The following is a 25,306-nucleotide window of genomic DNA, read 5'->3' on the forward strand; positions in this document are numbered from 1 at the left end:
TGGTAGGCTTATACATAAAATATGAAAGAATTCTGTGTAAAACTGGGCCTAACCAAGTTCCTAATTCTAATTGCCTACAAAAGTTCTACAAAAGTGAAGCAAGACTATATTTAACTATGGGTGTCCATAGGGGAGGCACTTCATTGCAAATATGACATGAATTATCTATTTTTGATGAATATTTTGGGCAATGACATTCTCATGGATTCTACCAGACATCGCTAAAATTAACGTCTCTTAATTTGGACAGTTCCTAGTGGGCAATATCTATATACTTCCCAGTCCCTTTTTCGATATCCCTCTTCAAAGAACATCTCTATGAAGCGCAGAGGCTGATTAAGTTGTCAGACTTTCATCACAGATGCTGAGTAGAAGCCATTGAGGCTGCCTCATGGAACATGACGTCGGCCTGTATAGAATTGCGTAGTGCTGATATTTATCTCAGCCCATTTGTTCACTGTCCATTATCAGTTGTGTTTTCCACAAGCTCACTGTCTCTGAAACATATTTCTTGATGTGATTACTCCCTCCAATGTTTCCCAACCAAGTCTTGTGTAATCCAGTTGTGTGATAATAATCTCGTAGCGTCTTAGAATCAGACAGAGCAACATACTCTTCTCTTACAATTTTCCAAAACCATTTTATCAATTAGAGCCTGATCTTCAACACTTGTTCTGGGTTTTGTCTATTTCTTTCTATTCGGCTGGTAGCAGGCTATTGTTTTCTAGATTATCTTGTAGGGCATCTGTTATACCAGCCAAAAGTTTAGATTATCTTGTCTGATTTCATACAGTACCCTGTCTGTGATCCTTTTTTCTTCTTTCCATTTAATTGTTTTTGATTATCAGAGATTCCCTGGACAAGTCCCTGCAGTTTTCTCAGTAAGGTTTTTCAGAAGTGATTTGCCATTGTCTTTCCTAGGCTGAAAGAAAGTGACTGGCCCATGTGTCAGCTTTGGAAGCCATATTTTACTTAGAGCAGTCACCTGGCTGGCTTTGTGTCCAAGGTCAGACTAGAACTCAGAGTCTCCTGGTTTCTAGCATGCAACTTTCACCATTTGTCAATATAGTTGTTGTGGTTCGCTGGCAGCCGGTGCAGACGGCAGCGGAATCAGACAGTGGAGAAGAACGGCGACCAGTCAGGGAGTCTGGAGAGGACTCGGATGAGGGTCCTGCATCTGATGCAGAGATGAGTCCAGGACCATCTGGGAGTGGGATGCTGCCTTCGGAGTCTGGCAGCATTGAGGCAGAGGCTCCAGGGGAGCCTGTTCCCAGTGTGCATATGCACAGAGCTGCTAGAAGACGAGAGTAGCTGAAACAAAAGGGGTGACTCAGGAGTAAGGCTGGGAGGTGATTGCCCCTCCCATAAGGGATAAAACTCAGGCCAAGATGATGAAACCTTTGCAGGAAGCAAAGTAGTTTGATTGGTTCCGAGTCATCCTGGAAGCTCTTTGAACTTTGGTTGGTTTTTCTTGTACTTCGGTTGGTTTCTTTTCTAGTTCGTTTGATACTTCTGTTTTGGGCAGCACTTCACTGAACTAAAAGGTGTGTACTTATTTTGGGGGACTGTTTGAGATTAATTCTGGCTGGGAATGAAAACAATTCCTAGCGCTGCAATAAAATAGGTTTTGTTTTTAAAACAAGTTTATGAATAATTACGGTTTATGAAGCCTGGGTCAGGACAATAGTAATATTTTACCAGGAGATAAATCTTACCAACGGTACCCCAGTCGCTTATTTCTCCTCTTTGCAAATACAGCATTTACTTAAATGTTTGAGTCAAAAACTACGCAGCTCATCTATTCCTGGAGCTGTCCAATTCTTAACCATTTGGCCTAGGGGTGAAGGCACAAAGCTAGAAACTGGGAGATGGTGAGTTCTAGTTCCACTTTGGGTGTCTGGGTGACTTTGGGTCATCCCAACCCACCTCACAGGAGAAGGAAGAGTGTTAGATATGTTCATTGAGCTATTTATAAAAATAATTAAAGATAGATTAAAAATAAATAAATACTTTTTATAAAAAGTAAAAATTGTGGCGTTTTTCTCAGGTTCCCATATGCCACCCATTCCATTCATCTCTTTTTTTGACAATACTACATTCTAGCTGTAAACTTTCCTCATTATTTTATTATTCAGTATGGTTCTTTTCTTGTTCAGGCTTGGATAAAATCATGTCTTTGTCATAAATAGGTTATTCTGCTTATACTGTACAACACCGCAGTTATATCTAATAATTTATTATTATTATGGACACTGCTATAATTTGCTGTTTAACAATGTCCAGTTTTTTTTATCCTTCTCATATCAAACTGGTATTTTCTTACTAAATATTATTTGGCTTTTTATTCTTCCTTTTATTGTCCTTCAATTGTTTCTGTTTAAAATTCACTGAATTTTATCAACATTAATTTGTTAAAAAACAATACATAATAACAATAACGTGTGTGTCTGTGTGTATGTATGTATATAGTGTGTATTATAGTGTATGTGTGTATGTATAAATATATTACAGCATCAATTTATAGTATATAAATATATACACACTATAAAACTGCTATAATAATCTAGGTCTATGTAAGAAGAATAAAGCTAAACTAAACTTTAAGAAGTCTTTTGAAACTTTTAAAAAGCTAAACGAACTAAAAAGAAAACTATTTAAAAACACAGGCCTGAGATTTCTCAGTGATCTCCCAGTAGTAACAAAATCTGAGCCTGCTCAAAGTTTTGAAATAACATCCGTGAAATGACTGGTGACTCCATGTCCAAGCTGATTGTATTGGTACCATTCTGGGTTTCCTCTCTGGGATCCTTTTTCAGACCTCTTAGTACAGCCTACAATCCGGGTCCCGTCCCGTCCCGTCCGTCCCCCCCACCCCCAATAATCTGCCATCCAAAGCAGGGTCGGAACTCCCTGTATATGGATAGGAGACCACCAGGAGATCCCTGGGAAGTCTATGCCGGAAGAAGGGCCCAGTAACCAGGAGCATCGCCGCTAATGCAGTATAGGCTCCATTCACCAAGAGGCGCCCCCGGGAGATCCAAGCCCGTTTCTGCCTCCGCGCGGTTTCGAGCCCGGGGCCGGTCCAGCGGCGGCCTCGCTTCCCTCTGGAGCGTCTCTCGAGGGAAGCTCCGCGGCTTCACCGCCCTTCCGCGGAGGAGACTGTAACAACCGTAGCTCCGCCGGCGCTGCCGCCCTTTGCGCGCTCTTTCTCTCTCTCTCTCTCTCTCTCTCTCCCTCCGCCTGGGTGCTTCTCCAGCCAGGCAAGGCGGAGCCGGCGGAGGGCCGGCCGGGGTTGCGCTCCGCCCGGCCTTCCTGCCCTCCTTCTTCACCCGGACAGCTGGAGCCGGCCAGGCCGGCGACCTTCGGAACTAGCGGGCGGTGAGGTGAGGTCAGGCCAGGCCAGGCGCGCTGAGTCCCGGGCGCGGCGGGTGAGCTGGCGGGCGGGCGGGCGGCGTCGGTGCGGCCTTGGAGAGAGCCTTGGCGGGCGGACGCCCTTAGTTGACGCCCCGGCGGGGTTCGGAAGGGAGAGGAAGGATGCGGGGACCGGAGGGCCGGCCGGCGGGAAAAGAGAGTTAACCCTGCGGCGCTGGGGAGCAAGTCCACGGGAGGGAGGATTGTCTGAGTGGGAAGCCGGGCGGCTTGTCCTGGGTCCGGCGGTTTTCGGTTCCTTACTCCCTCTTGTCCTGCTCTGGAATACAGGTAGTCCTCAACTTTCGACCACCCTTGAGCCCAAAATTTATGTTGCTAACTGAGACGTTTGTGAGGTGAGTTTTTTTTTTAAGTGCCCTGTTTTGCAACCCCTCTTGCCCCAGTTGCTAAGTGAGTCGTTGCAATTGTTAAGTTAGTGACGAAGTTGTTAAGTGAATCTTGCTTCCTCCATTGACTTTGCTTGTCAGAAGGTCTCCAAAGAGGACCCCAGGATCACTGCGATCGTCATAAATATGAATCAGTTGGCAAATGTCTGAATTTTAGGTTAGGTGGCCGTAGGGATGCTGCCACGGTAATAATAAGTGTGAAAAATGGTCATAAGTCACTTTAATTCAGTGATGTTGTAACTTTGAATGGTCACTCAATGAGCTGTTGTAAATTGAGGACTACCTGCAAGGTTCACACCCCGATCCAAAGGAAGGGGCTCTGGTTTGACACAAGGACTCTGGGCGCACAACCCTGAACTAGATTGGCAAAGAAGCTGTTACAACTGGCTGCATTGCCCCCCGGATGAGCCCAGATTTCCCCCCTCCCAACACACACACGCACACACACACACACACACACACACACACACACAGAGGGAGGGAGGGAGAGAGAGAAACAGGAGGGAGCAGAAGTGCTTTGGGGCATATCTATCTGTCTTCTGTCTGTATCCTATCTATCTATCTATCTATCTATCTATCTATCTATCTATCTATCTATCTATCTATCATCTATCTATATCTACCTACCTACCTACCTATCTGTCAATCATCTATCTATCTATCTATCTATCTATCTATCTATCTATCTATCTATCTATCTATCTATCTATCTATCTATCTATCTCTACCTCCCTACTACCTACCTGCCTATCTATCTGTCATCTGTCTATCATCTGTCTGTCTATCTATCTATCTATCTATCTATCTATCTATCTATCTATCTCTCTACCTACCTACCTGTCTATCTGTCTGTCTGTCTGTCTGTCTGTCTGTCTGTCTCTCTCTGTCTCTCTCTCTCTGTCTATCTATCTATCGATCTATCCATCTATCTATCTATCTATCTATCTATCTATCTATCTATCTATCTATCTATCTATCTATCTATCTATCTATCTATCTATCTATCTATCTATCTATCTATCTATCTATCTCTACCTACCTCTCTGTCTGTCAATCATCTATCTGTCTATCATCTATATCTATCTGTCTGTCTGTCTATCATCTATCACTGCCTATCTAGCACTAGCACTTAGACCACCACCACCCCACCACCCCAAATTGGCAACTTTAATATACACAATATTTGCTGTGTGAGCAAGAAGGAGACAATAAGGAGCCTTGGCGTGGCTTAGCTCAACTGTTCTGTACTAAAGTTTCTTAGTGCTGAAAGTAAAACGGAAACGGAAACTCCTCTCCTCTTCTTGTGTTTTGCATTTGGAACAGATTTCTTTTCAGGTGGGGAGCGGGAGTAGAACTCCTTAGCATCAGAGCGTGTTAATAATAATAATATAGGAAATACTAATGCTCTGATGGTCATTTCGAAAAATCCTTTCTTAGTGAGCACCTAGAAGCCAAGAGGAACATAAGCGCCAAATTTCAAGTCTGTAGGCTTTACGGTTCTGGAGATTTTGTGATGATGCGTGAGTGATATTTCACTTTTATAGAGAGAGACAGAAGACAGATGTGTGAACCCAGCTTTTGTTTCGACTCAAGAATGATTATCCTCCTTTTTCTTGGCTTTGAAATCTTAGTTTTTCTGTTGCTTCCAGAGCTTTGCCAGAGACCGAGTGGCAGCTGTCTTCGGTCGAAAGAAACAAGTAACAAATCCTGCCTTCAGTTGCTGATTCCGTTGTTGGAAACTCCCTTTTCTGATAAGGTAGGTAAAGGGTAGCTTGCCAATAGGACAGGATGGTGACATGATAGCAGCCTTCCAATATTTGAAGAGTTGCCACAGAGAAGAGGGAGTCAGCCGGTTTTCCAAAGCACATGAGGGCAGGACGATACATAACAGAGAGAAACTTATCAAAGAGACACCCAACCTAGAACAAGGAGAAATTTCCTTTTCTTTCCCTGTCTATTTTTATTTTATTTAAAAAAAAGTTAAAATACAAAACAGCAGATTTGTTCTAAAGAGACAAACAAAGGAAAAACACAAAACAAACATTTTAAAAGGGCATTAAAATGAATACATACACACATATTATCCCCCCAGTTGAATGTTGATTAATATATTACAATAATATTAGTTTCCCTCCCCTTGCGAAACAGATCCCCCCAAATTTTAAACCTTTAAACCAGGGGTCACCAACCTTTTGGATCTCAGGGATCACCGAACTCATAATTTTAAATCCCATGGACCACTAATATGAATTTTGACTGACAGTGGCTTGCTGACGGTCCCATATTCCAGAGCTGCCGTAGTCACAGGACTGGCCCTTTGGTCATCCCGGAGCAGCTGCTCCAGTCCATGGCAGGCCGGTGCACCCGGGTGGAGGAGCAGCTACTCCAGGATGACCAAAGGGCCAGTCCTCTGACTACTGCAGCTCTGGAATATGGGACCGACTTTCCCACCAACGTCAGCAAGCCACCCTGGGGTGGATTTCCCTCCCCCGCCGTTGGTCTTACCTTCCAGTTCTGGCTCACATGGCTCTACTACAAGGTAAGGTTTGTGCTCAACCGAAGGGTGGGGGCTAGCGGTGGGGCGGGCCATGTGGGCCTTGTGTTCCTGTGCACCCTGGATTAATTGCTTTTAGGAGGACATTTCTCTGCGGAGCATCAAAATTTTCTCGCGGACTGCCAATGGTCTCCGCCACACCGGTTGGCAACCACTGGACTAAAAGACCTCCAAGGTCCTTTCCAGCTCTATAAGTTTAAGTTCTAAGACTGCAAAATCAAGTTCAGTTTTTTGGACTGCAAATCCTAAAATGACCACAAGATGCCGGCAAAATGTTCTTTATATCTTAACTGTCATCTAGTAATTCTGAATTTTGCAGTTGCCATCTCCTGGTAGATAAAATGAACACTATGGCAACAATTGTGCAAGCTTTGATTATAAAAATTAAATGATCCTATCAATAGTTTTGTTACATGACCAGAAGGTGAGATTAGTTTTAAATAGCTCTGAATTCAGGGTGCAGATTAAAGAAGCAGTGGATGTAGATATCCCCATTAAAAAAGAGAATCGATTGAAGGTTAAACTTTGACGGCAAATTAATTTAACCCAATTTCTAATATATCTATATATTATATTGTAATATAATATATCTAATATATCTATATAAAGAACAGACTGGAGCCGAGACAGCCAGGATGTGATATGACCATTGTCTTTTAGTTGCCTTACATTGATTGTGTTACCACATAGATGTTATGATGAATATTCTTCAAATGACTGACATCAGCTTCCTGACAAGGAGTGGTACAATAATAATGATTCATGGCTGGATGTCAAGGAGGTGGTGTTGTAATAATGATACGAGGCAAATGGGGGTACATGAACTCATCGAGCAGGGAAAAGGTGCAGTGGCCATGTTTCTTTAATTTAAGGATGCCGGATGTTCGGCAGTGAAGGCAGCCGGAAGGTGGCTATAGTAATTATGTTGTTATCCAAAGCATAACATGTATAAATACAGCTCTGGGTTGCAGCGAAACCCAGAGCTGACTTTAAACATAATTTGATCGCTGTTACCTGTTGTTGTGGTGTGGGAGATGAATAAAAACTTCACTGAAGCTACACGAGTGAGTTGATATCTTATCGTTCACCCCCTCAATATCGGACGAACAGCTGACAATATCAATTGGAATTCTTCTCCTTCCGTTTCTTTTCTTGTTAGGGCAGTGATCTATCTCTATCCTTTCCTATCTTTTTTCTGTTCTCTTTCTTTTTTCTTCTTTTTTACTGTTCTATCAGGAGCAAGGCAGAGAAGATATGAATATTCATATCCTTCTCTCATATTAATGCCTTTTTCGGGTGGGGGAGATAAGTGGCTTAGGCAAGGAAGAAGGTCAAACAACTACTGAAATCCAGAGGGTTGTTTTGGTGGCACCAAAGACATGCCAAAAAACCTGGCTCTTTGAGGACACTATATACAGCTGTATCGTACATGCAATAGCCTCAGATCGGAGTCAATTAAATTTAAATCAACTGCAGAAACAAGCAGACCAAAACAATTCCTGAGCGATTGTGCAATGCATCTAGCAGGCTTAACTTTCTCTTAACTAACTCTTAATTTTCATGACATTTCCCTGCAGATGCCCCTCTTGAGATACCTTTTTTTTTTAGCCAACTGATTTTTATTATCATTAATGATAGGGTTAATATTTGTGATTTGTCCTGGCTCTACTTATTTCTGGAATGTGGTTTCTCACACAACAGAGTGTGTCTCTATGGCAGTATTTCTCAACCTTGACACCTTTGAGGTGTGAGGATTTCAACTCCCAGAATTCCCTAGCCAGCATGTTCATCTAGGGAAGATTTGGAGTTGAAATCCACATATCTTAAAGATGACAACATTGCGAAACACTGCGTTAGAGTCTTAGTGTCCTTCTTTTTGGAAGGATTATTGTGCATCTTTTCCTATAAGATCACAAAAACACAACCATCATGAAAAAGCAAACAGCAAACTTTGCTGATTTTCTTTTCACTGCGGAAAGGAATATCCCATTATTTTCCATATCTTCCGTTCTCTGTGGGAATCTCCAGATTTAATTTCAGCTAAAGTGGTTACTTCAAGGAGATGGTTGCTGTATAGTTTTTGTTTCTAAATGTATTTAAACATTTGTTAGTAATCGAATTGTAAAAGTAGTAGGTGATGAATGATTAATTCAGGATCATTATTTAAAAACTAAACAAAGGGTCAATAGGAGATTGATTTAAACTGGCTTTTGTTCTTGTAGAATTTTATTCACGATTTAAATTGTTCATTTAAACCAGGGATCTCCAAACTTGGCAACTTTAAGACTTGTGGACTTCAACTCCCAGAATTCTTCAGCCAGCTATGCTATGCTGGCTGAGGAATTCTGGGAGTTGAAGTCCACAAGTCTTAAAGTTGTCAAGTTTGGAGACCTCTGATTTAAACTCAACCTCTGTAAAGAGTAATTATTATGATTGCAATGGATATTAAATATATTCTTTGGGAAACGTGGGGCACGGAAGTATCTCTGAAGTGTTTACATATTGAAGTTCAGAAACCGCTGACAATCTTTTCTGAGTAATATCCATTGCTATTATTTCTTTGACACGCAATGTTCTGGAGTTGATCTGTATCAGGGGTACCTTTGTGGGTTATTTGTGTGTCAAAATCTGCAAGTTGGCATGTGCAGTGATGCACAGATCAGGTGTTTGAAAGAAAAGGGAATTCAGTTTGGCAGCCTGGTGAAGAGAGCTGTGATCCAGGAGAGGTTCCTGCCAGGTTGTCCAAATTGCTTTGTCTGAATTTTATTGAACTACGTTTTTAATCAAATTAATCTCGTCAGTTGGTGTAGCTGCTCATTAAAAACTCCTGACTCCGTGCAATTCTTACTTCACAGGAAGCGGAGACAGAGAATGGAGCCCTCAAAGAAGACGACGTTTAAAAGTGAGCAAAAATCAAGGTAAATAAATGAACAAAAGGTTAAACTTGATAATAGGTGTCCTGGGAATGGAGTATGTGTGTCAAAAAATAAAATAAAAAATGGCAGTCACAACCATGCAGTTGAAGGACTGACTGTTTTTTTATGTGTGATGATGTGGGGCAGGATTTCAGGGTTTTGACCCCTCTATGGGAAGATGATTACTGATGATAATTTCACAAAGCACCTTTCCTAGGCAGAACACCTTTCTGCTCTCTTTTTTATTTGTCTCGCTACTGTCACCCTTCCATAATAATCCAATTGTTTGGCACAAGAGGATATTCCTTGAGCCTAAAAGCAGAAACCTCCTTTTTAAAAATCTTGCTTCTTAACATGTCCTTTTTCCATATAAATCAAGACTGTGCCCATTCTTTTAATCCTGTTGATTACGCCTAAAATCATTTTGCTTTGTTAAAATAAGGGCAACTTTGGCACCCTTTAAAGTTACTGTAATCTTTGTTTTTCTCCTTTTAGCTCAAGGGTAAAATTAAAATGGGAAGCTCCACCTAGTATTTGTTTCTCCAGCAAAGTTTTTCCCCATCCTAGTTGTTTTCCTTCCTTCCTTCCTTCCTTCCTTCCTTCCTTCCTTCCTTCCTTCCTTCCTTCCTTCCTTCCTTCCGTCCTTCCTCCCCTCCCTCCCTCCCTCCCTCCCTCCCTTCCTCCCTCCCTCCCTCCCAACTAGAGATGGGAAAGGCTGGTGAAAAAACACCAAAATTGGGGGGGAAATAGATTTTTTTCTGGTTTTTTCCATCTTTTTCCAAAGTTTGGGGGAAAAAATGGACGAAATGAGAAGAAAAAAAAAACAGGTTTCCCCCCACCTCATTTTTTTCCAAATGTTTTTGGGAAAACCCTGTTTTTCCCCAATTTTTCCATCCCTACCCCCACCCCCGGCGTTTCCATCTCTACTCCTAACAGCCCTGGATGGCTTGGTTAACTCCAAAAGTTATTTCCATTGTTAATTCCAGAATCTCATAATTATTTTGCAGTGTGACGTTCTGTTCCTGATAGGGGATTAGATATTTTTAATCTATAATCAAGTGACTGTCTACTTTAGAGACATAGCAGTTGTGATCCAAAAACAGAGTTTTACTGGATTTCTCTTTTAGGAAATTTTTGAAAAGCCTTATACGGAAGCAGCCCCAAGAACTCCTGCTAGTAATTGGAACCGGGGTGAGTGCTGCTGTTGCACCAGGAATTCCAGCCTTGTGTTCGTGGCGGAGTTGCATTGAAGCAGTCATTGAAGCCGCTGACCAGCTAGAAGTGTTACATCCTGGAGATGTAGCCGATTTCCGCCAGAAAGTGTCCAAAGACCGAGATTTGCTTGTGGTTGCACACGATTTAATCCGAAAGATGTCACCGGTGAGCATTTGTCAGATAAGGGATCTGAAGTGAATGTTATTCCTGCTTTGAAAGTGAAGATGTAAATAGATCTGTATCCCTGGTCAGGCTTTCCATTGTAGATCGTCCTTGACTGATGACTTAGTGACTCTTTGAAGTTAAAACCAGTGAGGGAAAGGAAACGTATGATCCAGAATCAAAATTCCTGCAGTCAGGCTCCTTCCACAGTCACAGAATTTTGGGCACATGACAGTGTGATTGCATTTACAGCCATTTGCAGTGTCCATCATAAAATTTCAAATTTTATGATGGTTTTGCTGAAAACCAGCACTTACTTCCAGTTTGTCTCTCAACCAAAAATATCCTACTTAGACAAGTAGCTATTTTATGTTTGGACAAATAAGGGTTTCTTCTGGCCTGAGTTTAGCCAAGCAGCAAAAGTAATTCTGCAAGGGGGTTGCTATCTCCTTCCCACAGAAAAGTGTTCAGTGTCTAAGGTGCACACTTCTGAATCTTCTGCCTCCTCCCTCACTTGCCTACCTATAATTAGTGAGGGATAGATGCATGGGGTGATCCATACCCAATTGTGGGAACAGCTTTATTCTAGAAAGGCAGCTACGAAACTGACTCCAGACAAGATTACAATTTGCATAGGATTGCAATCTTTCTTACCGAAACAAAAACACTGGCGTGCTGTCAATTTTCATTTTATGGCTCGAGGGGTCTTGCAGACGCCTGCAATTATTCCATCAGTCAAATTCTAATCTAACAGGACATTAAACTGCAGCCTAGCCAATCATTAAAAACCACTAGCAGAAAATGCCCTCTAAGAATTCTCTTAAGTGCCCAGGTGAAAATAAATATTTTCAGTTCCCTCCTAAAGTAGAAAAAAAAAAGACTGTCCTAATGACATATTTTCTTGGCCCATCAATGGAAGAATCAGATTTGCATGTTGAAAGTTTCAGGGGATAAGATGATCCGAAGAGTGGAGAGTAGCCCTGAACATAGTTTTGGTCACCACAATATAAAAAAGATGTTGAGACTCTAGAAAGAATGCAGAGAAGAACAACGAAGATGATTAGGGGACTGGAGACTAAAACATATAAAGAATAGTTGCAGGAACTGGGCTTGGCTAGTCTAGTGAAGAGAAGGACCAGGGTGACATAATAGCAGTGTTCCAATATCTCGGGGGCTGCCACAGAGAAAAGGGAGTCAATCTATTCTCCAAAACAGGACAAGAAGCAATGGGTGGAAATTAATTAAGGAGAGAAGCAACCTAGAACTAAGGAGAAATTTCCTGACAGAACAATTAATCACTGGAACCACTTTCCTCCAGAAGTTGTGGATGCTCCAACACTGGAAGTTTTTAAGAAGAGATTGGACAACCATTTGTCTAAAGTGGTGTAGGGTTTCCTGCCTAGGCAGGAGGTTGGACTAGAAGACCTCCAAGGTCCCTTCCAACTCTGTTATTCTATAACTTCTATAATTCATGTCCAGTGTGGAAATGTTTTGCAGCTCCAGACATCATCCAAAGATGTACATCATCATTCTAAGATGTACATCATTCGATTTCCCTGAAGCTGTTCTGTTTCCTTCTGCAGCGCACAGGGGATGCTAAGCCCAACTTTTTCCAGGACTGTTTGATGGAGGTGTTTGACAACTTGGACCAACACATTCAGCATCCTGCTCTCCTCCTGTCCATCCTCCAACTAATGGAACGGGGCACAATGGTACTCACCACCAACTATGACAACTTACTTGAGATCTTTGGGCAACAGCAGCATAAAGCTATGGAATCGCTTGACCTGAAAGATAAAGACAAGGTATGGTGTCCCTAATAAATACAGGTGTGAGCTTCTGTTTGAAAATGTGAAAGGTTGGCCTCTCTCAGATTTTGTCAAAATGGATAAGGACAAAGATGTGAAGAGGTAAAAATGGCAACTCAAAGGTGCAATCCGATCTGTGCTGTTCTAATGTGCATCATAGTAACAGCTGCCAGTTTTACTTTTTTTATATATAAAAATTTTATTTGGGCTTTCACAAAACATAATACAAGTGAAATTTCTTTTTTTGAGAATAGCATGGTCCCGGGTTATCACTTCTCCACACAGACACAAATTCAATTTCATATTCATCTTTGTATTCTAATCCATATCTTACTACTATTTTAACATTTTCTCAACAGTTTTTTCCTTCCCTTAGTTTTCTCAATCTTACTTTTAATTATCTCATTCCTTTCTAAATTCATATATATATTCTAAGTTTCAATACCTTTCTAGTCATCATATTTATACTTTTGTCTGTCCTGTTTCAATTTCATATTTTCTTTTCTCATTAAACAAAATTTTCTCCTGTAGTTACTAATTGGAGTATGACACCTTTGTATCTTTTAATTTTTATCAATTCAACTCTTACTTAAACTTCAGTTTATGCCTTTACAATTATAACATTCAATATAACACATAACTTCCAGTCGAATTCTGCTTGGTACATTCTTAAAATATGCACTAAGTTCTTAAAGAGAAAATATACAGTATATATAACAATAATAAATAAAATACTTATTCTATTCCAATTCAGCTCTATCATTAATGTTAGTTATAATCTTTGACATCTTTAACATTCCTTTTCAATAGGATATCATACTTCTAGGAACACTTACAATATTTCCATAATTTTTTCATGTTTCTTTCATATTCCTCTTCACTTAAATTTTTATAACACATTTAATTAAAATGTTCCCCTCCTTTCCTAATTTCATTCTCTTTATTTCATTATTTATTAAACATTACATTACATTACAATGAGTATTTTATCTATCATTTTAATCACATTTATTTCTTATTTTCAAAGTTCATTTCTATTTCTAATATAACAATACTATCTTATGTACCCTTGCAGAATCCCCCTTTCAACTAAGTTTTCACCCATTATCTCTGTGTCTTGTGCGTTTTTCCTGTTTATGTCCTGGTTCTGTCCTTTATAATTTCTTTTCCTTTCCCTCTTCTCCCTCTTCTTCTCCCTTCCCTTTTTGACCCCTTCTATCTCTAATTCTGATTCTCTCTTCTGTTTCTTCCTCATGTTATAATTACTTTTCAAACGATTCTTTTTTGGGGTTGTTTTTTCGGATCTTAAATTTTTCACTCTCTTTCCCCCCCTTTCCTTTCTTTTCCCCACATAGAAATACTTGGTCATTGAAGATGGCTTCTTCTTTGTCCCGCCCTTCTTGTTCTACAGGCATTTCTTGTTGTTTCTCATAGTTCAGGATCTCTATTTCTAAAAATTGAAATACGAAGCCAAAAGAACCTCTTCCTTCTTCCTTCTTCCTTTCTGTTTTTTAAGTTCCATTCTCAATTCTTCCAAGAGTGATACCATTTTAAAAACTTTTAAACAACCACCCTATTAATTTTAGTCCTTTAGATCCAACAGACAAAAATCCAAAAATCACCAAGTAATCCAAATAATCCAAAGCTGTTTCTTCTTGCTTCTTTTTTCCACTTCCTCTTCCTGGGGTTCTCTTATCTTGTTACCAAGTTTCAGTTAAAATGTATCTTTTAGGAATCTTGTTAAAATTTCACTCTTAATTCCTTTCACTTCCACGTGGTCTCCTCCCTTTTTCCAGATCCCACCCTTTTGTTTTTTCCCTTCTTTTAAAAGTTTTTGAGAATCCAGAGATCTTTATTATCCCTTTGACATTTTATTTTCAGCTTAAATACCTGTTACTGTCAAAGTGGATTTTTGCCAATTTCTTCCTTAAATCTCTTAGTTGTCACTATAGGAAAGAAAAGAAAAAAAACCAAATCCTTTCCCTTCCTCTCTCATTCACCACTTCAAAGTCTTCTTTGGAAACAATGTTGTTCTTTATAATTCAAATTCTAGGGTACCTTGTATTGTTGTTTTTCCAGTTCAACCCGATCAGCCAAAACCTTTCTCTTCTTATCTTCCTCCTGCACATTCTTTTCCGGTCGAGTTCTTTTCTTGAGGTGGCCATTTCTGACCACCGCTACAACCGCCTTTGGGAAAGGGAGTAATGGCCAGCTGGGGAGGAGAGATGCGGCTCTCCTTGACCCTGCTGGCAGTCTCCCCACTCTTCACCACCTCTACGGGGTGGCTTAGCTCCAAAACCAGCCGGCTTGGCGCGCTCCAGCGGCGAGCACAGATTGAAACTACGCACGATCGCAGATTTCAGTCTGTCACCGAAGAAGCTCAAACTGGATCTGATCCAGTTTTACTTTTTTGATAGTACCCTGTGGGCACCTGGTATTTTGGGTAGAACCAACTTGGGGAAAAAGGTAGGTTATGTTCTTTGCCATATTCCTTTTTCCCCCATAGCAGCAGTGTCTTTCCAGCGTGGCGGCCTGACATGGAGGGGCGTGAGTGCAAACGGAGCATAGTGTGTGTGAACACTGGCTCACTGCTCATGTGAGTGGAGCTTCATGTACCGGCCCATTGTGAGACCCGGTTTCAAACAGGCCGCGGGCTGCTAGTCAGCCACGGCTCAGGGTTTGGGGATCCCTGGCTTATTGTCTTCAAAAAAAGATATATTCTTCATTACACAATGTTCTTTCTTTTTTAAGGCGTGTCATTTACTAAATAACTATATAATTGTTTTTCTTAATGCCCTTTTAATGTCATTGGTTGAAAGTCTTTACAAATCTTAATTTTTAAGCAGCTAGAGAAGGTTGTTTCTTTGAAGATCCAAGTGTTGGAAATGGAGATACCATCAATAAGATGGTAAAGAACATTGCTCCTTATTTAGGCAGTGCATGGCTAGCTGGGGAATTCTGAGAGTTCAAGTCCTCTCCTGTTAAAGTTGCTAAATTTGAGAAACACTGTCCTAATGTTGCACTCTACTACCTGGGCATCCACAGTGAGGAGGTCCTCATGAGGACCATAATATCATCTTACAAATTGCATAAATTGACCTTTGAATGACAATGTCATGAAATATAGGACTTCATTGTGGTTTCTATATGAAGCAACCAAGCAAGGCCTTAACAACTCTGCCATCTAAATGTATGAATATTTTGTTCCGTTGGGGCTTGGTCTCTTTCTGCAAGTTGTGTTACTGAACAACTGGTCTCTCCTCAGGTTCTCCAGTGGGCAAAAGGACACCTCAAATATGGTGTCCTTCATATTCATGGTTTGTATACTGATCCCTGCGGAATGGTGCTGGATCCCTCAGGATATCAGGAAGTAACCCAAGACCCCGAAGTAATGGTATGTGGATCCAAAGGCCAGACAGGCTTTTTTGTTGAGGAGCTGTGGTGTTGCAGTGGTTAGAATCCAGTATTGCAGTCTAACTTTGCCGATTGCCATCAGTTCGATCGTGACCAGCTCAAAGTTGACTTTCATCCTTCCGATGTCGGAAAAATGAGAGCCCAGATTGTTGCAGGCAATATGCTGATGTTGTAAAACTCTCAGAGTGATATAGAAGTCCAAGTACTAATACTATTGCTATTGTTATTGTTGAACTATGCAGGCTTATAGATCAGCAGTGCCTCAAAACTACCCTGAGAATTGGAAATAGCTGATGGACTGCATTTATGCATCCTCTTAGGACAATGATCCATTTATGTAACCTTGTTGCTTGTATCCTTATGATTTGTTTTAATTTGTTTTACATTGTTATTTGTATGTCTTTTGGTGTTGTTCAGTTGTATGTTGTGAAAGAGCACCTTATTTCATTGTTCTCAGGTTTCTGAGTACAATGACAATACATTTATCTTATCTTATTTATATTGACTGTTTCCTAGTATGATTTGATTGCTTATTGTACCCTATGACTATTATTGTTATAACTTATGATTCTTGACTCTTGACAATTGTATCTTTTCTTTTATGTATACTGAGAGCATTTCCACCAAGACAAATTCCTTGTGTGTCCAATCACACTTGGCCAATAAAGTGTTCTGTTCTGTTCTATTCTATTCTTATTCTTATTCTTTTCTGTTCTGTTCTATTCTGACACAAACAAGTTGGGTCATGAAACCTGAGTTAAAGCTTTACGTTCACTGCAGTTGCTGTGGAGCAGATTCATACACTGAGAAGCATTTGGCTGACATGGGAGAACTTGTGGATCTACTTTCACAGCTTCCTAGAAATCAGGGTGGGATAGACTGACTCCTCAGTGAGCTGTCCCTGAGCTTAACTCAGTAGAGAGATCTTAGCTAAAGCCTCCTCAGCCTAAGATTACTGTATGCCTTGCACTTTGCCAACTTATCTCAAATGAGGTCAGCATCCACAGTTCATGACACATTTAGTTTTAATAACTGCTTGGTTTTTTTTATTATTATTTATAGGAAGCACTACAGAACCTATACCGGAGGAAATCTTTTTTGTTTGTGGGCTGTGGGGAGACCCTGCGTGATCAAATCTTTCAAGCTCTCTTTCTGTACACGGTTAAAAACAAAGTGGAACTAGAACATTATATGTTGGTGCGGAAAGAAAATGAAGACCAGTTCTTTAAATTGCAGGCCGATATGCTTGTGCATGGCATAAAAGTCGTATCCTATGGGGATTGCTTTGAACATTTCCCAGGGTACCTCCAGGATCTCACGGCACAGATCTGTAAACAAAGAAGTCCAGGTGATGTATGAAAAGATCTCTGGGCTACCGTTCTGCATGCTTGTGCGACTTTAAAATATATTTTAACCTTAACCTTTAATTATGGGATGGAGTTTATTTGATTGACTGACTGTTGTTGCCAAGGCAGGAGGGAGGGATAGTTTTTTGTTGCTTTTATATTGGGTTTTTATTTTTGTAAGCCGCCTGGAGTCACTGAGAATGGGTTGGCTGTCTATATAAATGTTCTTAAAGAAAATGTTGTGAAATAAATAAAATGCTACTTAGTTGAAAAATTGGGAGATTGCATCGATACAAATTCCTTATAAAATAAGGATGTCATGTATCTACGCAGCTCCTCCATTTTATGTTCTTTGATCATTGTCAACTTAGAAATGAGTTTTTCAACTAACGTTGATTATATCAATGCCTAATTTTAAAGTAAAGATGCAATGGGTACAACGCACATAATAGGCAAAGCTTCGATTACGCTGTGGCTGCCAACATCTTGATTTTTTTGAGCAGATCTGCTTTGATTCACATATTAAACACATTAACATATTAAACACAAGCCAACCATTCTGTGGTACCCAAAGTCTTACAAATCTCTATTGCTTAAAATGTTGTCTTGGGTCAAAGTATACATTGCAGTATATTATTTGTTTACATTTAGATCCACTTTTGGAAGGGAGAGAGAAGGAAAAAGGGGAGGGGAGGAAGGAAGGAAAGGAAGGAAGGAAGGACGACTGGCATCACAAAGGAGAAATGCTAAAATTTAATTATTCTCCTCATTGCATTCTATTGTTCCAAGAGTGTCTCTTTGGGGTCGTTGGTGCTGAGATTGGTTGCTCTTAGCTTTTCTCTTTCAGCACTGATGTTGTTATCTAATTTGGTAATTAAATGTCTGTAAGAAAATAATCAAGCTCAAAAAGCACCAAGGACCTATATTTCAACCTGAACTACAAACATTCTATCAACTTCTGTGCCTTTCCTTGCTATGGGAAGTGTTACTACAATAAAACAGAATTAAGTTATTAATGAAACTGAAAACACAAGATGTATATATGGTTTACTGTTATTTTTTTAAAAAAAATCCATAAAGGCATATTTTAAACAATTGTATCCAGGTTAATTCATTGCTTAATTTTCTTCTTTTTTCCAGATGCAGACAGGGTGGATAGCACAACAGTTTGGGGTATATATATTTCACATATTTCTTCAAATTTCAAATGATTTCAAATCTCTTGGTATGGGGCTTTAGACATGTCCACATCCCCCTCTTGCAATTTGCTCTTAAAAACCTGAATTTGATTATACGACTTCATTGACTGCAATAGAACTTATTTTGTTCTGTAGCAGAAGTGAAAATTTGCTTACAATGGATGCTTAGCAATAAGGGGGAGGCTGTGTTTCAATGGTTGTTTTATGTCTTTAATGATTTTAATTTAGTAGTAGATTTTGTAAGCTGCCCAGAACTTGCTGGAATGGGTGGCTATAATAAATTTAATTAAGTACATGCATATATACATACATAAAACATGCAGCATGGAGCTGCTTGTTCCAGACAGTTTTTCCGCTATATTAGGGACTGATCTGGGCCTTTTGGAGTTGGTTCTTAAGTCTCCAGAAGAATATTGCCTTTTACTGAAGTACAAAGTCCCTTTTGCCCCCCTTCCAATTCAAAACAAACAAGCAAATAACTTCTTAAAGGATGAGGCTATCCTGAACAGAGGGGAAAAGAGGAAGAATTCAACTATTTTTAAAAAACCTCATTCATGGATAAGTATTAAAGTAGAATTAGTTTATCTGGCTGCGTTTCCTGTCTAGTCGACTTGGTAAGGCTGACATCAGTCTTTCAAGTATGAAAGTATACATACTTATTAGCATTGGGGTTCGATTAGTTACCAAAATACCAACAGAGTATCCGTTTGTAAAGGCAGAAGAAGACCTAGAATTTAAAGCCAGGAGGGAAGATCAAAGAACATTGATATCTGTATATAAACAAATCTACAACTTCGTTCTTGGTTATAACAAAGCAATTCTACTGATTTTGTCTGTGAGCTTTTTCTTAGATAAGGCAAGTACGTACTAATTAAGAGAGACAAAATGTAAAGCTATATGACTCCCAATGATCCTGCTGCTAATTAAGGGTGTACAATCAGTTTGGGGGAAGGTGTATTTCAAAAAAAATTCTCCAGGAGTGTCAGCAGTGGGGTGTCAAAATATGTGAGATGATGGTTATAGACCTGCCATTTTGCAGATTTGGATGTTCCCCATGGACACCACTGGTTTTCACCTCAAGTAAAATGAAGCTTTGTTAACATTATACCGGCTTTGGTGCTGAATTGACTACCAAAAAAACCCACACCACCATTTGGTGATATTTTTGACTCTTTGAGTCTCTGTTCTACTCTTGTGGATAGGGTAAGAATTACATATCACAAGTCATTAATGTTGGTAACGCTTCTTCCTGCAGGGCCATCATGTGCAGATTGCACAAAAAGAAGGTTAGGAGAGAGTGGGAATGACCGAGCCAAGAAGGCTAGGCACCTGAAGGATGGTAATTATTGTTCAGTATTCTTGTACATTTGTATTCTTGAACTGTTGTAAGTCAAAGACTGCCTGCACTGGGCAGCCAGAAAGGCATCTGAATGTATTTGGAAAGCCTTCTCTGAGTTTACTTTTGGGAGGGCAGGGCAGCTTTACACCTTAGCCTTATCCATACTGAGCTGTGGGGATCGTTGTATTATGTCCTTTGTAGCATGTGTGAGGTTTCCTCAAGGGTTGTATTGCCATGGTCCAAAATTCATTAGTATTTCTCACACCAACAGGAGTCATCATAATGGTGTGAGAAATATCAAAGTGATTTAGCCATCTGTGCAAAACAATTAAGATCAGCCCAATATTTATTGATATATATTGAGGTGGGAACAGCGGAGTGGGGTGCAGTTTCATGTAAATGTTAAAACATCAGCACTGGAGACAAGAGAGAACTCTGGAGTGGTCATCATAGGTCAAGATCTTGAATGAGTAGATCTTCTCCACGCTACCTTCTGACATGTCAGGAACAGCCAGAACTATTGCGCAACAGTGACATGCTGAAAGAATGGACACTGTGTGTACACAGAGAAAAAACACATTAAAAAAACTTAAGTAGTGAATGATTGTTTTGAAAGTCCAATTAATTCTTTTTTAGATTTTGCAATTCTCTGCAAGAATTGCATAATGTTGACCTACTTACTGATTGTTCTGTTTGGCTTTTGGGTCATTTTGCAATTAACGTCTTTCTTCCTTTTGTAAATCATGAGTGGCGTGAATTGCTTCATGCCTTGCTTTGTACAAAAAAGAAAACAATGCACTGTGTTCTAGTCTGAGGGTCACTGTTAAGGGGTGGAGACATTTTTAAGATTTCAGTGTTCCTTATTCCATTCTAATAGGAAAAAAACCTGATTTCAGGAGCACTCAGTAGTCAGAGATGACAGGGGGTGGAACAAATTTTGAGCCCTGCACATCTAATTCACTAAATTTGACTTGGTTTAACTGAGAGCACTCCTTTCTCCTATGGTTATGCATGATAAACTATTTTAAATCATGTGGGCCGAGAGGAACAAAACTGACTTTTATGTTGTTTTAAACAGATCCCGCTGAAGGTGGTGTCCTTCTGTGACCATACCAGACTGCTCCTCAAGAAACAACTCCTTACTTTGGCCATTTGCATCTGCTGGGAGTCAAATAACGGATAGGTGGAGACTTCTTACAAAGTCTGCTTTGGAGGGGGGGATCCATATCATATCCAATAATTCAAATTTCATAGCTGCTCTTGAGGAAGAACAGATTTCTAAATATCTCAGGGATGAAGTCTTGGAAAAGAGGGAGCTATGGCCTATGAAGTGGCATTTAGTTTGTAACTTTGGACTCCTCTCATCTTATTTCAGTCCATGCACTGTAAGTTAAAGCACAGGAAGCCTTTTCCTTCCCTCAAAGGGCTACATGACACCTTGTGAGGAAAAAGGCACCCAATCTGAGTAACATTCCATGTGTCTAGGCAAAGAACTCTTCAAGTTTTCCTAGCATAGTACTGGGAGTTCTCATGCAGGCAGTTGCAAAAGATCAGTGACGAAATGCTAGTCGTGTTTCTGAATCTTAGTAACTTGAAGATGTGTGGACTTCAACTCCCAGAATTCTTCAGTTAGCATGGTGGGAGGAATTCTGGGACAAAGTCCCCATACAGTATCTTAAAGTTGCCAAGGTTGAGAAATGCTGTGCTAATGTAATAAAGTTTATACATTCTGTAAATTCTTGAAGAAAAAAACTTGAACAAAATGTGAAATTTGATGTGCGTTAATTTCTTTGTTTTTGAATAAATAAATTCATATATAATTCAGAGATGTTCTGTTGTGCATCTATTAGATCTGAAGAAACCAACAATTAAAAGTTGATGAACTGATATAAAGCATAATGCATCCTTTACCTATGCAAGATGTTTCTCAGTGCCACATAATAAAAATTATGTGTCTCAGTGTCATATAATAAACATTAAACTTATGTTACTATGAAATTAGATGGTAAATTTCATTCCAACTTGCAATAAAGTTTAGTTCTCCATATAGAAAAGACTCATAGCAGATAGGAAACTTGATATCTGAAAGCTAGAATTGTTTTATTTAATAATCTTCAAATACAAGTGTATACAGTGGACAAACTTCATTCTATATCAAGAACTACTAATTGAAATCTCCAATGAGTATGTCACACTGTCTATAGATATTCATGTGAAACTAGATTAAGGTTCCCTTGAAATGCCCCCAAATGGCAGTTTATTCTATAGTGACCAGAATGATAAACAGTGACATACATGCAGATATTTCTAATACCATCCCAAATCCCAGATCAAATAAAAAATGCACAACTAAAAGACAAAACTAATACACAAAAGCAGCCAAAGCTTTATAGCCTTCGATACTGCCCTCCCCTATATAATACTTAGTCTTAATCCTACTGCTTTGATCTATCTGATAGTTTTATATGTGTTGCTGTTGGAAATATTTATGTATATAACATCTTTCAAGTTAATGATAAAGCTACAAGAAGAAACAGATTAGAAAGTCTTGTTTTGTTCAATCCCCTCTTTTTTTAAATTACATGTACTACACTATTCCTTTGTTTGAATTTCTAGTTTGGGTCTTGGGTACTGCAGATATGAACAATCAACGCAAAAAAAGTACACTTGGCTGATATAATGCAGAAAGTTTACCAGTTCTACATAAGTATTTCATGGTATTGTTTTAAACTGAAGTAAGTGATTTAGTAACTGCACATTTAACCAGTGCAACAGGAATCATATAACTTTATCTAGAACTATAACTTAGTGAAACCAACAGGCATTAAATCAGAGAGCTCTTCTTCCATTTCTGCCTTTCATTCTCCTCATTCTGGATATCGAGTAAGATCAAGGGTCAGTATCTGACTAAACATAAAGTCATCTTGCTGAAAAGGGAAGAGAGATTGGGCACACATTATCTTATTGTAATGATACAGGGATAGTTTTCAAAATCATTAAAAATTTCATTTAATTGAAGGGTTTCTCTTTTTCATCTCTGAAATAAGTTGGGGAAAGGCATTACTTACCTTGAAGCAGATGCCAATTAAAGCATCTGCTTTAGAATAGAATTCTTCCTTCAAAGAAATAACTATAATTTGAAAGCTTTCTTCTGATTGCTGCCTAATAAAGCTTGATACCTTTTTGGAGGAAAAAAGAGAAGGCTATGAAAATTGCTAGTTATGTGAAATACAGTATGATTCAGAAGGAAATTTACTTTATAAATTGGTAAATAAGCTGTTTGAAAAAAATCAGATTATCAAACTATGGTATAAGAGGTTTATATTAGCTGAAAATGCACTATATTTTATTTATACACACACACTCTTCATTATACAGTATTTATGATTTAAATATGTTAAATTTAGAAAAGAGGAAGAATGCACCATTATAAAAATAACTTATTTCTGAGTTACTAAAATTTATTTATTTTTATAAGTAACTGAGTGCCATAAACTCCAAAATATGTAATTGACATTAGGGAAAAAAAATGCAAGATTATGCAGAATAACATTAACATTCAATTGGGAGCTCTATCCAAAATAAAAGCAATTCCTCCTCAGAAGGGAGAGGAACGGGGGATTGAGAATTGGGAAGGCATGCATCCAGGCCCCTAAAGATGGGGGCCATTCAGAACCCACTGGGGCAGTTAGATGTTAGTGGAGGAAGGCAGTCCTGAGAGGAAAGGGACAATTCTTTACAGCCACCTTGCCACCTGCCAACTCACCGCAGACAATTCCACACTGGATAACTCAATGCAATAAATGTTACCCGCCACTGTTTCTTTGAGATTATTTCCATTTTTGTCAATGTCTTGTACAGCATAAGGAAGATGACCTTGATGCAGAGAGGCAGGCTAGGATACAATTCTAATCCTACTTTAGACATGAAAACAAGCTGGGTAACTTTGAACCAATCCCTCTCTCTAATCCCAACACACCTCACAGAGGAGTTGTGATGGGAGATTAATTCATTATATTCCCCACCTTGAGTTATACAAATAAACATTGGCTATAGATACAATAAACAGAGAACTGGATGACTTACTTTTCCAATGTTTGTGTTATCGAGAGCTGCATCAACTTCATCTAAAACAAAAAAGGGAGCAGGCCTAAAACTGAAACAACAAAGTAAACAGAATTAAACGATTTATTAAAAATTAGTGAGAGGTCAATTCCTGTGAACTGAAGGCTGAAGGCTGCCACCTTTATAATTCAAAAGCAAACAAAGAACCTAACTTTGTAGGACAAAGCCTTGATTACAGTACATGGGTAACTGACTCACAAATTCTTAAAAATATGTGGTCTAATTACCAGATATTGAAGGCTTATTTTTGCCTGAGTTCGGGGGAAAATGTTTTCAAGACATTAGTCATTATCCTCTGAACTGGATTTGGAAATCAACGATGCGTACACAGTTAGAATCAGTTTGAAGACTGAGTGCTCCTCCAATTATTGTCAAGTTTATCAGGTTTAAAATTTGTGATATGGTTTGGAAAAGGCAGAAACAGTAGCAAGATCCAGCTTGTTACCTGTGCATCGCAAACACAAGAGCCAGAGCCGCAACAGACTTTTCTCCACCTGACAGGTTGTCCATTGGCATAAATCGTTTCCCAGGAGCTACACAGTTATAGCCGATGCCTCCCAAGTAAGGTTCTTCGGGATTCTCTGGACTAAGGAAGGCCTACAAGACACAATATTTTTTCATTCAGTTCAGAAGTAGAGGATGTTAAGCTCAGTTTTATGATGATCCCATTCTTTGCTAGGGGCAGCAGAGAGTGTTTCAAAAGGTGGTTGGGCTGCTACTTCACAGTGTCATTGTTGCCTTGAGTTCCTCCAGATCTTCTACCACGGGAGATCTGAAGTTTGGTGTTTGGGATTTATTGCAACCAGAATTCTGAGGACATCTAATTTTATCTATCCATATAAATTCACAAAGCTGTTTGGTGTCAGAATGGCAAGAGATCTGAAGCTTAAGTGAGATATAATAAAAAGGGATTCAACCTGCACTAGATAGATCTGCTTTCTTAAGGATCACAATAACGGCTTGTACTTTTAAAAGTATGTTCTGGAATAATGAATTACTGATTGAAGTTTGCCTCCTCCCACATACACCACTCCATACTTTGCCCCGGCCAGATGCAATCCTTCAAAGTGCTCCTACCAAGAGAAAAACATCTCTGGTAACAACTCTCAGTGACGCAATGCTTTCCATTCTTCAAACTTACCTGCTGTTCCCCCCTCAAGGCCACGAGACTTCTTATTTGTTTTTCCAGATATTAAAAGACCTCTTAGGAAAGTTTTAATGGATTTTGAGGTCTTCATGTTTTAAAGTTTTAAGATCTCTCAATGTTTTATGGAACTGTTTAACCTGTAATTTGTTGTTCCATTCTCTAACTACACTGTATTGTTTATACCTCACTTTAGCAACTTTCATGTATACTGCCCAGTATGGAAATGGCATACATAAATTAATATCAGGTTCTTAATAGTGATGTATG

At 39.4% G+C, this 25,306-nt stretch overlaps 2 protein-coding genes across 10 annotated transcripts in view; one reads left to right on the forward strand and one right to left on the reverse strand.

The window, feature by feature from the left end:
- Positions 1-109: 109 nt before the first annotated feature.
- Positions 110-21,589, forward strand: SIRAL2 (SIR2 antiphage like 2). Of its 9 annotated transcripts, none has more exons than XM_087934204.1 (11): positions 110-3,428; positions 3,700-3,764; positions 5,465-5,571; positions 9,225-9,287; positions 10,412-10,664; positions 12,245-12,466; positions 15,735-15,863; positions 16,946-17,231; positions 18,370-18,402; positions 19,684-19,767; positions 20,846-21,589. In XM_087934204.1, the coding sequence occupies exons 4-11, from the start codon at positions 9,241-9,243 to the stop codon at positions 20,872-20,874; spliced, it is 1,083 nt and encodes a 360-aa protein (XP_087790330.1). In that variant the 5' UTR covers positions 110-3,428; positions 3,700-3,764; positions 5,465-5,571; positions 9,225-9,240; the 3' UTR covers positions 20,875-21,589. The 9 variants fall into 9 exon arrangements, with proteins under 9 accessions (XP_087790330.1, XP_087790331.1, XP_087790329.1 ...); XM_087934205.1 differs by having other exon boundaries at positions 110-3,388; XM_087934203.1 differs by having other exon boundaries at positions 110-3,383.
- A 1,074-nt stretch (positions 21,590-22,663) lies between these two features.
- The window catches only part of SMC1B (structural maintenance of chromosomes 1B), a 32,577-nt gene continuing 29,934 nt past the window's right edge, over positions 22,664-25,306 (reverse strand). The window contains 4 exon segments of the mRNA XM_087934216.1: positions 22,664-22,712; positions 22,714-22,946; positions 23,854-23,923; positions 24,338-24,489. Of these exon segments, the coding sequence (XP_087790342.1) occupies positions 22,664-22,712; positions 22,714-22,946; positions 23,854-23,923; positions 24,338-24,489 (504 nt within the window).

Source organism: Pseudonaja textilis, chromosome 5 (assembly GCF_049901715.1).
Source record: "Pseudonaja textilis isolate UNSWEBS1 chromosome 5, rPseTex1.2, whole genome shotgun sequence".
Lineage (NCBI taxonomy): Eukaryota > Metazoa > Chordata > Lepidosauria > Squamata > Elapidae > Pseudonaja > Pseudonaja textilis.

Coding starts and splice junctions, on each gene's coding strand:
- SIRAL2 (XM_087934204.1), top strand. CDS start 9,241: ATGGAGCCCTCAAAGAAGACGACGTTTAAAAGTGAGCAAAAATCAAG. Junction 9,288..10,411: donor AAAAGTGAGCAAAAATCAAG/GTAAATAAATGA, acceptor TTTCTCTTTTAG/GAAATTTTTGAAAAGCCTTA. Junction 15,864..16,945: donor CCCAAGACCCCGAAGTAATG/GTATGTGGATCC, acceptor TATTATTTATAG/GAAGCACTACAGAACCTATA.